General features: G+C 45.2%; 1 protein-coding gene across 1 annotated transcript in view; it reads right to left on the bottom strand.

Moving 5' to 3' along the window:
• Positions 1 to 1352: 1352 nt before the first annotated feature.
• Positions 1353 to 14971, bottom strand: part of LOC310819140 (rho GTPase-activating protein 29-like) — a 28191-nt gene continuing 14572 nt past the window's right edge. Inside the window, exons 5-22 of the mRNA XM_083690379.1 lie at positions 13806 to 13878; positions 13448 to 13508; positions 12383 to 12532; positions 12040 to 12104; positions 11808 to 11918; positions 11377 to 11457; positions 10681 to 10848; positions 10413 to 10550; positions 9826 to 10001; positions 8811 to 8980; positions 8318 to 8446; positions 8041 to 8139; positions 7428 to 7591; positions 7032 to 7220; positions 6654 to 6791; positions 6212 to 6444; positions 5517 to 5823; positions 1353 to 3346 (exon numbers count right to left, since the gene is read on the bottom strand). Of these exons, the coding sequence (XP_083546505.1) occupies positions 2201 to 3346; positions 5517 to 5823; positions 6212 to 6444; positions 6654 to 6791; positions 7032 to 7220; positions 7428 to 7591; positions 8041 to 8139; positions 8318 to 8446; positions 8811 to 8980; positions 9826 to 10001; positions 10413 to 10550; positions 10681 to 10848; positions 11377 to 11457; positions 11808 to 11918; positions 12040 to 12104; positions 12383 to 12532; positions 13448 to 13508; positions 13806 to 13878 (3598 nt within the window). The 3' untranslated portion in view covers positions 1353 to 2200. The remainder of the gene's footprint in view (positions 3347 to 5516; positions 5824 to 6211; positions 6445 to 6653; positions 6792 to 7031; positions 7221 to 7427; positions 7592 to 8040; positions 8140 to 8317; positions 8447 to 8810; positions 8981 to 9825; positions 10002 to 10412; positions 10551 to 10680; positions 10849 to 11376; positions 11458 to 11807; positions 11919 to 12039; positions 12105 to 12382; positions 12533 to 13447; positions 13509 to 13805; positions 13879 to 14971) is intronic.

Below are 14971 nucleotides of genomic sequence, written 5' to 3'. Positions count from 1 at the left end.
CTAATGGCTACTTCCAGCATGATAATGCACCATGTCACAAAGTAAAAGTTGTCTCAAACTGGTTTCATGAACATAACAATGAGTTCAGTGTTCTTCAGTGGCCTTCCCAGTCACCGGATCTGAATCCAATAGAACACCTTTGGGATGTGGTAGAACGGGAGATTCACAGCTTGAAAGTGCACCTGAGAAATCTGCAGGAATTGCATGATGCAATCATGTCATCATGGACCAGAATCTCTAAGGAATGTTTCCAACATCTTGTGGAATCAATGCCACGAAGAATTGAGACTGTTTTGAGAGCAAAGGGAGGCCCTACCCAGTATTAGTATTGTGTTCCTAATAAAGTGTTCAGTGAGCGTATATACAGCATATGCCCCACATGTGTTTGTCTTATACTGGAAATAATAAAAAGTGAAACAAGTCAATAGTCAAAATACTACTGACTGGATAATAATAATAATAATAATAATAATAATAATAATAATAATAATAATAATAATAATAAAAATAAAGAATATTGAACTTCAACATTATTGCAATATAAGTGAAGGCATGTGTTCATAAGGAGGCCCAGCAGCAACACAACACACCGGAATCCTGTCTTCGGCAACCATAATACCACCATCTCTAGCTATACACATCCAACGTTAACAACACCCCAAAACACAGATTAAAAGAAAGAAAGAGCTTAACCAGAACCTTACCTCTAGTAGAAGAATGTAAAAGTCATACGACATCTAGAGAAAGAGGGTAAAAAAGGAGATGAAGTAATCAAAGACATTCAACACGTAAGCGCTCCCTACAGCACCCAGCTGCCTCTGTTTCCCTGCAGCTCCAGGTCACCCACACTCCTAATCTGATTGCTCTAATCTCCCAGCTCAACATGGACAGGCAAGAAAAAGACAACAGTCGGTCCTCCATTTTGTGGCGAACCTGAGTGACGTCTCCCAGAGAGAACGTGCCTGTATCTGTGTTTATGTGGTGATTTTGAGGTAGAAATGTGTTTTATTGTGAATGTAGGTTTTGTGGAGATGGTGTGCTTGTGTGTTTTGTTAAGCAGGTCTGGGCTGAGTGGGTGAGTCACTCTCAGCTCTGGTGAGGAGCAGAGTTGCCATAACTAATTAGGCTCTAGGGCTGGAAAGGGGCTTGACAGAGGCAGAATATAATCCCTCTAACCCGCTGAGACGCATGTGCTCAATGAAGACAAGATACCAACAGTGTTCTGTATTTCAGGTCATCAAATCTGGTTCAGCTGGTATTGTTGTACTGAAAAGGTCATGAAAAAGTGGTTTAGCAAGCTTGGCAAAAACAAAAAGACAAAATAAAGTTCACAAATACAACAAATGTGGAGTTTCAACTACACTTTTAATTTGTGGCAAGAAGTTTTTGCATGTCTTTTTTGTATAGTCATAATAATTTGGCAAACAAATTACTGCGACAAATGTGCAGTTTTGAAATAATGTATATAAAACGTAAACAGATACATAAAGTTTACATACAGAATCAGATGTATGGGTAAAAAAAAAAAACATTAATGTTGAAACTTCCTTCCTCACTTTAAAAATGCTTCCATTCACCCCCAAGTGGAATAGAATCCAATGCCAATAAAACCATTTAAAACATTGAAGGCAACATTAGCATTTGAACCTGCATTGAGTAAGTGCATTGTGTGGTTACAATAAAATAACATTTCATACAGAGCAGGAACAAATTTGATAATTTCATGAACTGTATAATCATATATAAAAACATAATATATTTATTTTCTTCAGACTGAACAACTGTGTCTTTGTGTAAAAATGTAATTACAAAGGGTTGGTGTGATTTCTTTGAGATGAGAAACATGGAAATATTCCTTCCATTTCTGCTGAGATAGTTAATAGCTGATGAATCTGGTTGTATCTGCACATAAAACACATAGCAGGCAGCGTTGACATCACACTGTTGAACAAAGTGCATGTTCCAAATGTCTGGGGACCTCCCACTGCTCATGCTATGATTTGTAACAACGTATGTAACAAAGATGAATATATTAACACATGTAACACTTTCACGGTTCAATTTCACAGATCTGGCCTTGCTTTCTCTCACCTTCTATGATACAAAACAATAGTATTTCTTTCCAATATACAATATGGCACAGAGATACATTCCATTTACACTTGTATGTAAAATATCTTTTTGGTTTCATTTCAACAGTTCAGACAAAGTGGGCCTCTCTGTGTTCGAGCTCTTGGAGGCGGCGTGGGCGGAGTCTTTGGTACACTGGTTTGGCCTCGCCAGGGCCCAGCTCGTCAGGGCTGCTGGGGGTCGGGGACTGGGGGGGTGATAGGGTGGCTGAGGTTCCGACATCTGAGTCAACAGAGCCGTCCACAGAGTCCTGTGTCTGGAGCCCTGTCTGAGGGGGAGTTGTGGCAGTAGGGGAGGAGGTGGTGGGGGAGGGGGTGGTGGGGGAGGGGGAGGTGGTGGTGGGGGTAATGGTAGCGGTCCCAGAGTTACTCAGCTGCCTCATCCTGCTGAGTGAAGAAACAGGGGGCTTGTAGAAAGTCCCGGGGGGAGGCTGCAGAGTCCTGGGTGCCCTGAACGTGATGGGGGCGTTAGCTGAGAAGGAGCTAGGCTCACTGCCAGAGTTGTCAGTGTCCTCTTTGTCTTTTTTGGACGTTTGGCCAGGCTTGACCGACACTGCGTAGGGGGTGTTGGGGAATATAGTGCTGACGCTACTGAGGACAGGGATTCCCGAGAAGGAGGAAGAGGTCGTCACACCAGAGACGGATGGCAGTACTGCCAGTCCTGCTGGCCCAGCTGACGGTAGGTTAGCCACAATCATGGCTGTCCTGGGGGTCACGTTGTAGTGCTTGTACTTCCGGTCCCAGGTCCTCCTCTGCATCGTCTGTGTATCGATAAAGGGCGTTATGTAGCAGGTGCTGACCCTGGACGAGCCACCGCGGGGCTTCTCTGGCTCGGCCGACTCCAAAATGGTGGCAGAAGTGGGATCCCACTCAGGAGAATTATTAGCACCAGCGTTGCGGCTGTTCCTCTCGCTGACCTGGGCCGGGGAGGGTAGACGCTCCAGGGGCATGCTGATTGGTCGGGATGCCAGTTTTGAGCGCTGGGTGCGCAGCTGGACCCGTGGGGCCGTGGAGGTGGTGGAGGGGAGGTTGAGGCTGGGACGGCCAAACACTAGGGTGGACCTCTGGACGTCCGGAGCAGCAGACGACTGGACCCCATTCAGCCTATCCAAGGTCGAAACTTCTTTCCTGTCTGACCCTGGTTTTACACATCTCACCTCGTCCAGCAGATGAGAGGAGGGGATCACAGACGAGTATCGTTTGTAGACTTTGGCACTCTGTCGAAAAACAAAGAACAGACAACCAAACAGTCAATCTATTAATAACAAAGTAGTCAAAAATTACTGACATTACCAGAGTCAACGCATACATTCCTACAATCCATAGAATAACAACTTCTACAAACACAAGTAAATGATATAATATGATATGCCGGACATGCCGAAACGTTGACAATAAACGTTTCAATCTCCATTGTTTCCCTATATCCTTGATTCTCCTTTACAAATATGAGTTAATAAGTTAAAACACTTCTCCAGTGTTCGTTGCTCCCCCCCTTATTATAGTGTTCGCGGCCATGAGTTTCCCCCCACTGTCAGGACTGCAGAGTCACTACCGATCTTCCACCGTAGATTGAAAACCCATCTCTTCAGGCTACATCTTAACAGTCCTAAGACCTCTTCACCCCCACTACCCTCCCTGTACTAACCCTAACCCCAACCCTTGAGACCTCTTCACGCCCACTACCCTCCCTGTACTAACCCTAACCCCAACCCTTGAGACCTCTTCACGCCCACTACCCTCCCTGTACTAACCCTAACCCCAACCCTTGAGACCTCTTCACGCCCACTACCCTCCCTGTACTAACCCTAACCCCAACCCTTGAGACCTCTTCACCCCCACTACCCTCCCTGTACTAACCCTAACCCCAACCCTTGAGACCTCTTCACCCCCACTTCCCCCCTGTACAAGTTCTCTCCTGTTAATAAATTTAAAAAAACTATTTAATCCATTTTAAATTGAGTCTATAACACAACAAAATGTGGAAAAAGTGAAGGGGTCTGAATACTTTCCGAAGGCACTGTATGTGTGTGTGTGTGTGTGTGTGTGTGTGTGTGTGTGTGTGTGTGTGTGTGTGTGTGTGTTCACGCACATAAGTGGCAAGGTACAATCAGGTTGGAGTGTGCCTTGCAAACGTAGACATGGCATTTGTGGCATGTATGGCTGGTTTTAATGTCTCTAGGGGCACAGAGCTTGCACCTCTCCTTTTTCTGTCTTTGTCCTTGTTGGGGGGGAGTGGCTGGGGGAGCAGCTGGGGGCTGCACACTCTTCACCTCATCATCCACATGAGACGTTGCATACCGTGTCGGCCCTGGGGTCATCCTCCCTGTTTTCCATTCTCACTCTGCCTCCTCTGTCCAGGGAGGATGAATACCAGAGCAAGTTGCCATTCTTGGACTGGAATGTCACCTCAGGGGCCTCTTCCTCGGGGGGCCTCTTCCTCGTTTGTTGACTGGTTGGTCAGTCTCATAATAGTCTAGATCGAAATCTGGATCAATGTTGTCTTCCATTTCCGAGACATCCTCCTCTATCTCTGGTTCAATTTCAATCTCCTCTCCATCATCATTTGGTTAAAAAATATGGTCCAGAGCCTCTCTGACAGACAGTCGCCTACTTAGTCGCCTACTCATTGTATTCAGAGTAAAATGAGAGCAAGGCACAAAGAAAGCTTTATATATGGGGTCTGTGAGAAGATTATACATTGTTTAGTCTGGAAGGTGTAGTTCACGTGGGGGGATGGGCACATAAGCACGAGAAAGAGATTCCCGTAACGAACACCAAATAGTTTTGTCTGGAAGGTGTGATTCACCTGGGGGGATGGGCACATAAGCGCATTGAGAACCAACCCCCCTCTGGTGTGTGTATGCAAATGGTGGGGGGTGAGAGAGTGGGTGTGTGTATGGGGATGTTTTCCATCTGCTGGATGAACATAATATAGTCTTACTCGTTCATTTCCTATGGCGATCATTTCAGACTCGGAACCCCACTGGTGTGACAAAGTTGACTAAACCATATGTTCAAATGCCTTGTGTGGAGGAAAACATAAGGTCTTGAGGCAATCAGATAACAAAACACAATATTACGGCAAAACACAATATTTATGATTTAGGAAAAGTTGTAAATCGGTCAGATTTGACCCGAACACGAGAGGAAGTCAGTAAATAAATAAGTTTCAATCAATTATTTATTTTCCTGAGCCACACAAATATGAAAAAAAAAAAAAAAATCTCTGGGGTGCATGCCCCTGGACCCCCCAAGCAGGGTTCCCCCAGTGAGTTCTGGCCATTTCCACCACTGACACTAAGGACTAATGGTGATTGGTCTATTAAAATGAAGTCTCAACATCCCCTTGCGCCAAGACCACAGAACATACGGGACAATACTCACCTCTTTGATATCGAGTAGGGATGTGGAGTGCCTGCTGAGCCTCTGCTCCTTCTCCTGGGGGGTGAGTCGAGGGGAGGCCTGCCCAGCCGTGGTGGGGTAGTCGGGGGACACGGGGGTGGGGGACACGTCAAAGATCATGTGGAAGTGGCGTACAAGCATCTCCACCATCAAGGCCTGGTAGGGGTAGTCCACCAGGGAGGACAGAGACACCTCGGCGTCTAACTGCCTGGGCTTGACCAGCGTGGGGCCAAAGATGATGCCCAGGTTACTGGCTGTCATCTTATTCTCCTCTGCCTGCTCTGTCACTCTGGGAGAACATAAGAGGAGTAGATTAAGAATAATAACAACATCATAATGTCAGAGATAAATGGCTTTTTATAGCTATAGTTTGCCTGCTCAGATGCCTGAGCTTTATATACTGTGCGTCGAACTACATTGTCATTGGCTCAGAATGTGATAAAAACCATTATGTGATATGAGGAAGTGTCTGGTCAGTGTGTGTTGCTATGAGGAAGTGTCTGATCTGTGTGTGTTGATATGAGGAAGTGCCTGGTCTGAGTGTGTTGCTATGGGGAAGTGTGTGTGTGTGTGTGTGTGTGTGTGTGTGTGCGTGTGTGTGTGTGTGTGTGTGTGTGTGTACGTGCGCACGCTGGCATGTGTGTGTTTTGGTGGGTAACTCCTACACCTGTCTTTACCTGTGCAGGTGTGCTATGAGGAAGCGTAGGGTCCTGTAATGGGCTGAGGGCAGCTGGCGGAGCAGGTCTCTGATTTTGAAGATGACTCTGTTGAGCTGGATGTTGAGGCGGGGCGGTTCTCCTGGCTGTGCTCCTCGTGCCGCCTCAGCCTCCTCCACCATCGCCCTCTGGCTTTCCTTGGACAGGCCGATGAAGTCGTTATAGTGACGGTACAGGATCAGTGGCTCCGGCAACTGCAAAGGAAACAGACACGGTTGTACACGATTGTAATGATTTAAGCTAAAACTAAGACGCACACACGGTATATCAGAAGAATGAGTTCACTTCACATCATGAGTTTATCTTAGTTTCTAACAGAAAACACAGTAAGTAGGTATATCTTTCTAACTCTGGGAACAACCCTCCCACTGTTTGTCCATAAAGAGCAGTGTGTGAAACCCACCTGTCTCAGGTAGAGTTTGAGCACATTGCCGATGTCATGGGGGGAGAGGTCAGAGAGCTCAACCAGGTCCTTGCCATTCTCAAAAGCCTGACAGAGCTTCTCCACCCGAGATTTAGCTCCGTTCACACGGTAGATACCCTTTACAAGACAACAACGTTCACCGCAGGAAATTACTTTCACATTTCACAGCTCTTTCAGTACAAAAAAGACAAATGAGTGACTTTTTTTTAACGTATAAAAACCGAAAGTAACTGCACACCAACAAATCTAGTCGATACTACTTCTCTCTATAACTACTATACATGTCACTTTTCGAGTATAAACGTATGTCACCTGTAGGGTTCTTCCATACTTCATTGTAACTGTGAGTTGATTTACCTTGAGGTTGAGGGCACGGCTCTCTATCTCAGAGGTGCACTTCTTGATGATGAAGGGGATTCCGTCTGGGCTGTTCTTGGCCGCCAGGGCAAAGTCAACACCAAACAGGTGCAGACGTCCCTGCAGCTTCTTATGACCACACTGGATGGCCAGGGTCTCCAGACACTTCTTATGACACGCCAGGGAGCACTGTCCAGGGAGAGACTCAGGAAATGTCACAACTAGTCTGGCATGTGTAAGACAAAAGAGCATTAAATGGTCATTTAAACTAATACTGAACTATACTGTGGAATGTGGTATGTGTGTGCGTGTGAATGGTTCACCAGATGGCTTGCCTGTCATGTTCATACATGACTATAATGTAATATGTTGATAATAAGGATCCTGTATCTGTACCTCCTCACACTCTGCTCCATGGAACACCACCAGGCTGTCACACTCCCTGCACTTAGACGGGGCCCGCAGCTTCCTCAGTTTGTGGGTCTGGGCCGCCTTGGACATCTGGGCGTTCCGGAAGGGTCCAGGTGAGCTGGCCGTCTCTGTCACCATCTCGCCCAATCCTGAGGGACAACAGTCAGAGAGAGGCAGAGATGACATTCTCTCTCTAGCAAACTCATTGTTGTTTCCAGATAAAAAAGGAGCCCCCTTTAAAGTTTCATCCTTTTGTATGTGTGTTTGTAAGGATCATCTGTGTGTACACCACACATTTAATTGGGGCAAATTTAATTCATTTTAACAGCATGAGCTCCTGATGCCTCAAATAACAATGAGAAAATAAAAATAACACATTCTCTAAATGGGAGAGGTCAGCTTAGAGACAGGAACTGCTATCTGAGGCCTGGAGCCAAAACCAACACGGACCCCATCTGTGCAGCTGTGCACAGTGTAAAAACATTTAGTGAGGTGAAGCACACCGCCCCTCACACGCGCACACATACACACACACACGCGCACGCACACGCACACACACGCACACCCACACACACACACACTTCATGGTATGACTCACCATTGTCTGAGGGTGAGGGCGGTTCTCTCTCGTCTAGGTCATCAGCAGAGGACATGGTGCCAGTGGAGGGGGTCCTAGGAAGCCTCCGTTTAAAATCACCTGCACCATGAAACACACATTTCAATCAACATCACATACACAAACAGCAACAACCTTGTTTTAAAGCACAAACCAGACATTAATAGCCCATTGACATGGTTTAGACCTACAGTCACAAAAATAGAAGCCTCAGGCATGATTCATCACCCTATTGTCAATAACGGTGAACCCGCCTTACCTGGGCTAGCGGTGGGGGAATCCATAGAGCGGGACTCGCTGCTGCCTCCGACACTCTCTGAGTCGCTGCACATGCCGCCGCCCTGACTACCAGAGGCCCAGGCTCGCAACGCGGCCTGCCCTCTAAGAGCTGGAAGAGAGGAGACACAACCACAGGCATCCACTGAAGAGAACAATGAAGAGAAAACTTTTCGATACATTTATCTGACAGGAGTTGATACGAGTCATCAGCAGCTACATCCATTACTGTATATGAACTGACAGGAACTGCTCGTGTGACCACAGCTCAATTTGAACTTCCCTGATTTGCCTCTGAGCCAACACTGGCAATGATTATATACTATCCTGAGGCTAGAAGTAATTACTAGGAGTATTTCCAGTATTTGAGGCTACGGGTACTTCCACACATCAACGAAAAATTCAGATTGAAACAAATCTGTTTCAACCTGAAAGCACTTCGATGATGGGAAGCCATGATTGATGTAATCCTGTACCTTGTATGTCTGCGCTGCTGTTGGACCTCGTCTCTCCCATCTTCCCTGGGCGCGACTGGAGAAGACCGTCCGCCTCGTCCCCACTGAGGACGTCACAGGAGGTGACAGACACCTGGGACAGGTTCCCATGGGAGGAGTGGGAGCCCAGGGAGCGCTTGTTGAATGGAAACCTGCTGGGTGCAGAAACAAAGAGTTAATACGCTATACTGTGAGCGTAAACAGCAATGACTTAGCTGGCACATCCTTTCTGAAGCACTGAACATATCATGAGTTCCAACAGACTTCATGAAATATTGATTGTCCTTCATAATTGAGGCTATGGATATTCATAATTCATACTTAATATGGCCAAAGACCAACCCTATAGTATGTCATAGTACACCCAACCAGTGCTAATGACTCTAACCATTAGCCAGAAGTCTACACTAAATCATGAAAATTACTCTCAATCAATGCATTTCTGAAGCCAAATGTGCCACAACCATTGTGCAGTGGTGAGGGGGGGGGGGGTGTGTGTGGTTAGCTGATACGCGGCCTGCCTAGTTTGACAGACACAGTGAGAGTTGACTCTTAGGGCCAGTTCTAAATCCGAGCCAGAATCTCACGCTCGCAATCTCCTCCGTCGCATTCAGCCCTCACCACAGATATTTCCTGAGGAAGGGCACAAATTCAACACGCATTCTCTCTCTCCCTTACTCACCCTCTCTCTCTCTCTCTCTCTCTCACTCACTTTCTCTCTTCCTTAGTTCACTCTATCTCACTCTCTTCCTCCCACTGTGACTCGTAGTGACGCCCTCTGAGAAGTTTCTGAGAACACCGTTACCGTACATTGTTGGTATTACAGCTGTACAGCTGTAGACTGTAGCACATTTTTAGCACATCCTGTCTCAAACCTATCCCTTTCGAGTAAACCTAAAACTGAAACTAAAAATCGAACGTGTGTTGCAACGTTACAACTCACGTTGGTTAGGTTTTGAGGGGATATGGTAGGGATGAGTAAGGGGGGGTATGAGACCTGGGGTTTTCTGAGGAGAAGGACTCCATGTGTAGGGGCTCTTTGGGCAGGTTGCGGACGAACTCTGCGTAGCGCTGTCCCGGCTCGTACAGCTTAGCACTCTCGCACAGGGCCTGGTAGTGCATGGGGAGGGACACGGTCTGGGACTGCTGCATCTGGAACCAGTTCACCGTCATCTGGAGTCAGAGATAGAGAGGGGGAGAGGAGGAGGAGAGGAGGGGGAGAGGAGGAGGAGAGGAGGGGGAGAGGAGGAGAGGAGGAGAGGAGGAGGAGAGGGTTAAAGATAATTCACTAACAGCTGCCATTGCCCGTTTATTCGACACAGCCATAACAAATCACTGTCATCATTGGCAAGATAAAAGCATCATTTACATAGAAACAAAGACAAATTAAGTGTCTATTGGGGTGCAGCCCCAGAGCTGACAGAGGTTAGGGTTGTTAATGATTAGTCGCTGATTGATTAATCGTCGTTAAGAATTTGATTGATCAAACAGAATTTGATCGGTCAAACGTATCAAAAATAAAACACTCTAAACAAAACATGGTGGGGTCTTCTCTCGGTTGATTGGCTGATATTCAGAACTCACTGCTTTGAGTGTGAGGTCACACTGGAAGACCAGCTCTCTGATCTGAGTGAGGATGTCACTCTTAGCGTTGGCTAGGTCCTTTTTTCTGACCCCTGCATCAGTCACACAGGTCCTGTACTGGTCCTGGGCCTCCTCAGCCTGGCAGGGAGAGAGATGAGAGATTAACATGCATGTCACATCCCTCTCAAGACTATCCTAATACCGTGACCTGGTAAATGTCACTCTTAGCTCCTTACATATTCCTGGCATATTCTGCATTCTAACCCACCTTCTGCAGCGCCTCCTCCTCCAGCCTCTTCTTCTTCTCCAGGGTCTTGGTCCCAGTGTTGGGCTGCTCCTCCTGGGAGCGACTGGTGGAAGAGCGGGCCTTCTGGTACTCCTCTCTCCGCTGGGCCTGGAGCACCCGGGCCTTACGCACAGACACATCTGCCTCATGCTGCACAGACCACAGAGGAGAGCCACAGAGACACAGATGAGACACAGACCACAGAGGAGAGCCACAGAGACACAGATGAGACACAGGTCTCCAACAGCTGTTACATATACAGTTAAGTATACAGTGCCCTGCCTAAGTAATGGGACAGTGAAGAATTGTTTCTTCTTTTGGCTCTACATTCCAGAGGTGACTATGCATAAAAAATGGTGTAATTTCTGAATGGTGAAATGAATATGTACACAAATACCATAAAATAAAAGCTGAGAATCTCTACTTTAACCTCACAGTAACTGTTTGGTTTCAAATCCAAACTTTTGGAGTGTAGAGCCAAAAGAGTCCCGTTACTTACTGTACACAGCTGTGTCATCATGACTCATTGACACACGAAGCTACGCAAACAAACACTGCTCCCTTCCATCTCACATGAAGAAACAACATGGGTATGTGTATGTACACACACACACACACACACACGCACACGCGCACGCACACACACGCACACACACACACACACACACACACACACACCATTTTCTTCTGCTCTCTCTGCCACTGCTCCTTGATGTCTTTCCTCAGTTTGTCCAGTTCATTCTTGCGGGCAAGTAGAGGCTGAAAGACAGAGGCCAGAGCAGATAACAACTAGAATTGCGTGTATACAGCAATTCAACACATGAACGGGTACTACAATTGTGGCTCTTGTGTACTAGTTGTAGATGGCAAGGTAATTGTTATTGTTTTGTCTTTTCCATTAGTTGTAATAATGAAATGTCAGTCGATTACATGATTTTGGACTCTTTCCTATTAGCTGGGGTGGAAATGTGAATGTTTCTAGTTTCAATTTCAATTTCAGTTTTTGTTTCTTGGACAGGTTCATTTCTTGTTTTTATTTCAGTTTACAAATTGGTCTAGGGACTAGTTTTTGTTTCAGAATAATAACCTTGGTACACTGTCACTCTTACCTGTATGAATTTGTTGGTCTGGAGGGCTGTTGCAGTTTGCAGGAGGAGCTGGCTGTACTCAATGTCATTCTTGAATGTAGAGACATAGATGTCCCTGAATGGCATGTAATCCTTTGTCCAAGAAGAAAAAATTAAAGCATATGATATGATGCACATGATGATCTTTTAACCTATGTTTGGGTCTAGGTATATACTGTGTATTTACTTATAATTAATTAAAGTATTGTCGTACCTGTTGACTTGCCAGCGCCTTCGCAGACTCTGCCATTTTGGCATAACTTTTCGCACATTCAATGTCTGTCAGAAAAAAGACGTGAAAATGTAAGTAGAGAGAAACTAAATATTTAAATGAATAAGGTCTGTGAATGGATGTCCAGTATGATGTGTACACGAAGATTGATGATGCTGATTTGTGGGTTTACGGTATGTGTGGCTTAACAAATTAGTTGACATGCATGTAAGTTCCAAGTCAGCTAATATGCTAACCTATATTTACAGTAGGTTTATGAGTAGGAGGGCTATGTACGGGATAAAGAGTGGCTTAATACACGTGTACACATGGTCTCCTGACTCACCCAGAGCCAGCCGTTTCTCCACCCAGGCCAACAGGTCTTTGGTGTATTTGGACCAGGCCTTGGCATAGAGCAGCGCTGACTCCACCCCACTCTCGTTCTTCAGCAGAGTCAGATCAACCTCCTCTTCCCGCGAAAGCGCCACCTCTGGACCTGTGGAGGGAGCACATGAAGCATAGGAGATCAGAGGAGGGTAGTGAATAACCCAATTATTATGTGAGATAGATAATATCAGTAAAATAGTGTGAATTATCTAGAAAATTCCCCTGAGAGGTCAGTTCCCAAGAGTGTTCGTGTGAGCAGCACACTTCATAAAATGAACCAGTGGTGAGGATGAGGAACAGAAAAGGGCAGCGGGTTTAAGGGGATATGAAAGTACCAGCCTTTTCTCAAACAGTCAGGCAATTACCGATACCGACAAAGTTTGGCCCTCAGGACTGGGGACCAACTCACACAAAGCTATGGGAAAGCAGTGCCATTGAGCACATATGTGACACACAAACACACACACACACACATACACACACACACACACACACACACACACACACACACACACACACACACACACACACACACACACACACACACACACACAGACATGCCTTTTAGTAGCCTATGCGTGCATGACGATGTCATAAAAACCCTCTCATAACTGGGCTGCCACGCACCTCTCCCAGATGCCTGCCATCTGATTCAACAGAGGCGCATGTGTTTCCCATCTCACACGTTACTACTTCTAAACAGGCAAAGAATGTCAGCCATTTGGAGAGAAAATCCCACAGCAAGTATGAAAACTGCAGCAGAAATAACTGGGGTTTGAGCGGCGCTAAGGGCGGGTCCACTTGAGGCTAAATCGTTTAGCTAGCTGGTTAATCTGACACTCTTGCCCTGGGCTACTCTAGACTGTTTAACTTTAAAGGATTTGTATATATAATCATGATATTCCAATATGGATGTTTCAATTTAGTTGTTTAAAAGAACAAGATGGACTCAGCCTCAAGGAAATTAAGCTATGAAACAAAAGTCATGGATGGGAGATGAAAGAAGAGAGAAATGTAAACTCACCCGCAAGGTCACTTTTCTCTGGAACATACCCTCCAGGATCCACAGAGAGATTCTCAAAAGACTGGAAAAGAAAACACATTTTTACAGACACTAACAAAAGCCAACATGGAAATAAACAAGATTACAGAGAGTGGATTATATGGTCAAAGATTTGCCTCAAAGATAAAGAGGTGATAAAGAGACCAAATCAAATATGTTTTTTACTACACAAACAGAGAACTGGGCCTTTTCAATTCCACCCTCTTAAACAAGCTTTCTAAAATAGATATTCCTTGAACCCTTTCATATTCTAAAGATGTGCTTTGAAGAACAGAGACCTTCAGAAAGCTCAAAGCAACTGAAGTGAGTGCTGGCTTACCCTGCTTCTCCTGGTCTGGGGGAACCCCAACCCTGGTCCGCTGTCCACATCTCCCATAAGGAAGTCAGACACTCTGAGGGAGAAGAAGGCCAGTCAGCATCAAAGCTAAGTGGAAAAAGTCTTGACACATCTAGATACAACAAGTTACTCAATAACTTGAACTGAGTCTATTGAGTGCAATGATAATAGTTTAGACATTGTTTTAATGTATAAGATTGTCTTTGCAGGGTCCCTCATTTGAATAGGAATCGATTACACATTCTTTTGATCAGGTTGTCACTACAAACTGAGCAAATGGAGAGGAACAAAACTGCTCAGGAATGCTACCCTGAGGCCTGGGGAGACTTAAACAACATCTACAAAGTTAAATGGCTGAGTAGGAAAAGAACAGTCCATAGAACAACATCATGCCAGCCATTCTACATTTTTACATTTACATTTACATTCATGTCATTTAGCAGACGCCTTTATCCAAAGCGACTTACAACAAATACATTTGTTTAAGTAAGTGAATCATCTATCCATCAGTCATCATAAGATAAAGTAATCAATGCTCGGACCAGGGGCCATAGGCAGTCACAATGCTAGAAGAAGGACTTTTTTAAATGTATTTATTTATTTATTTATTGTATTAACAGCCTGGTCTATATAACTGAGTGGCCTGAAGGAAAACAATCTATTTCAAATCCATAATTGTGTCTGTAACAAGGAATTACAGCAAACAAAAGTGGCTGGTAATGTGTTTCTTTGGTTTCACTACAAAGCATTCCGTCACGGAAGTGCAAATCCAGCACACCCGTCGCAGTTTCTGCACCTTGTCTCATTTTAAGAATGGTTGTAGCTGCATCATGGCATGGGTATACTTGTCACCGGCAGAGGAGTTTGTCAGGATCAAGAGAAAAAAAATTATATTTGCTGAGTTGGTAGTGACAGCCTTACACTGTGTAATTGATTCCTATTAAAATCAGGTACCCTCAATTTAACGTACTGAGTAATTTATAGACATGTTTACATTTGAGCTCATATCAGGAGAGCCACAGCAAGGGGGTGTAGACTTTTGCAAAAAGGTATTTTCTGTTTTTCATTTTTAATTAATTATTTATTATTGGTTTTGTCATGTTTCACTTTGAAAGTGTCCAGTATGCTGTGTAGATCAGTGGGAAAAA

The sequence above is a fragment of the Argentina silus genome (assembly GCF_951799395.1).
Source record: "Argentina silus genome assembly, chromosome: 18".
NCBI lineage: Eukaryota > Metazoa > Chordata > Actinopteri > Argentiniformes > Argentinidae > Argentina > Argentina silus.
This window is presented reverse-complemented; position numbering and strand designations above follow the sequence as displayed.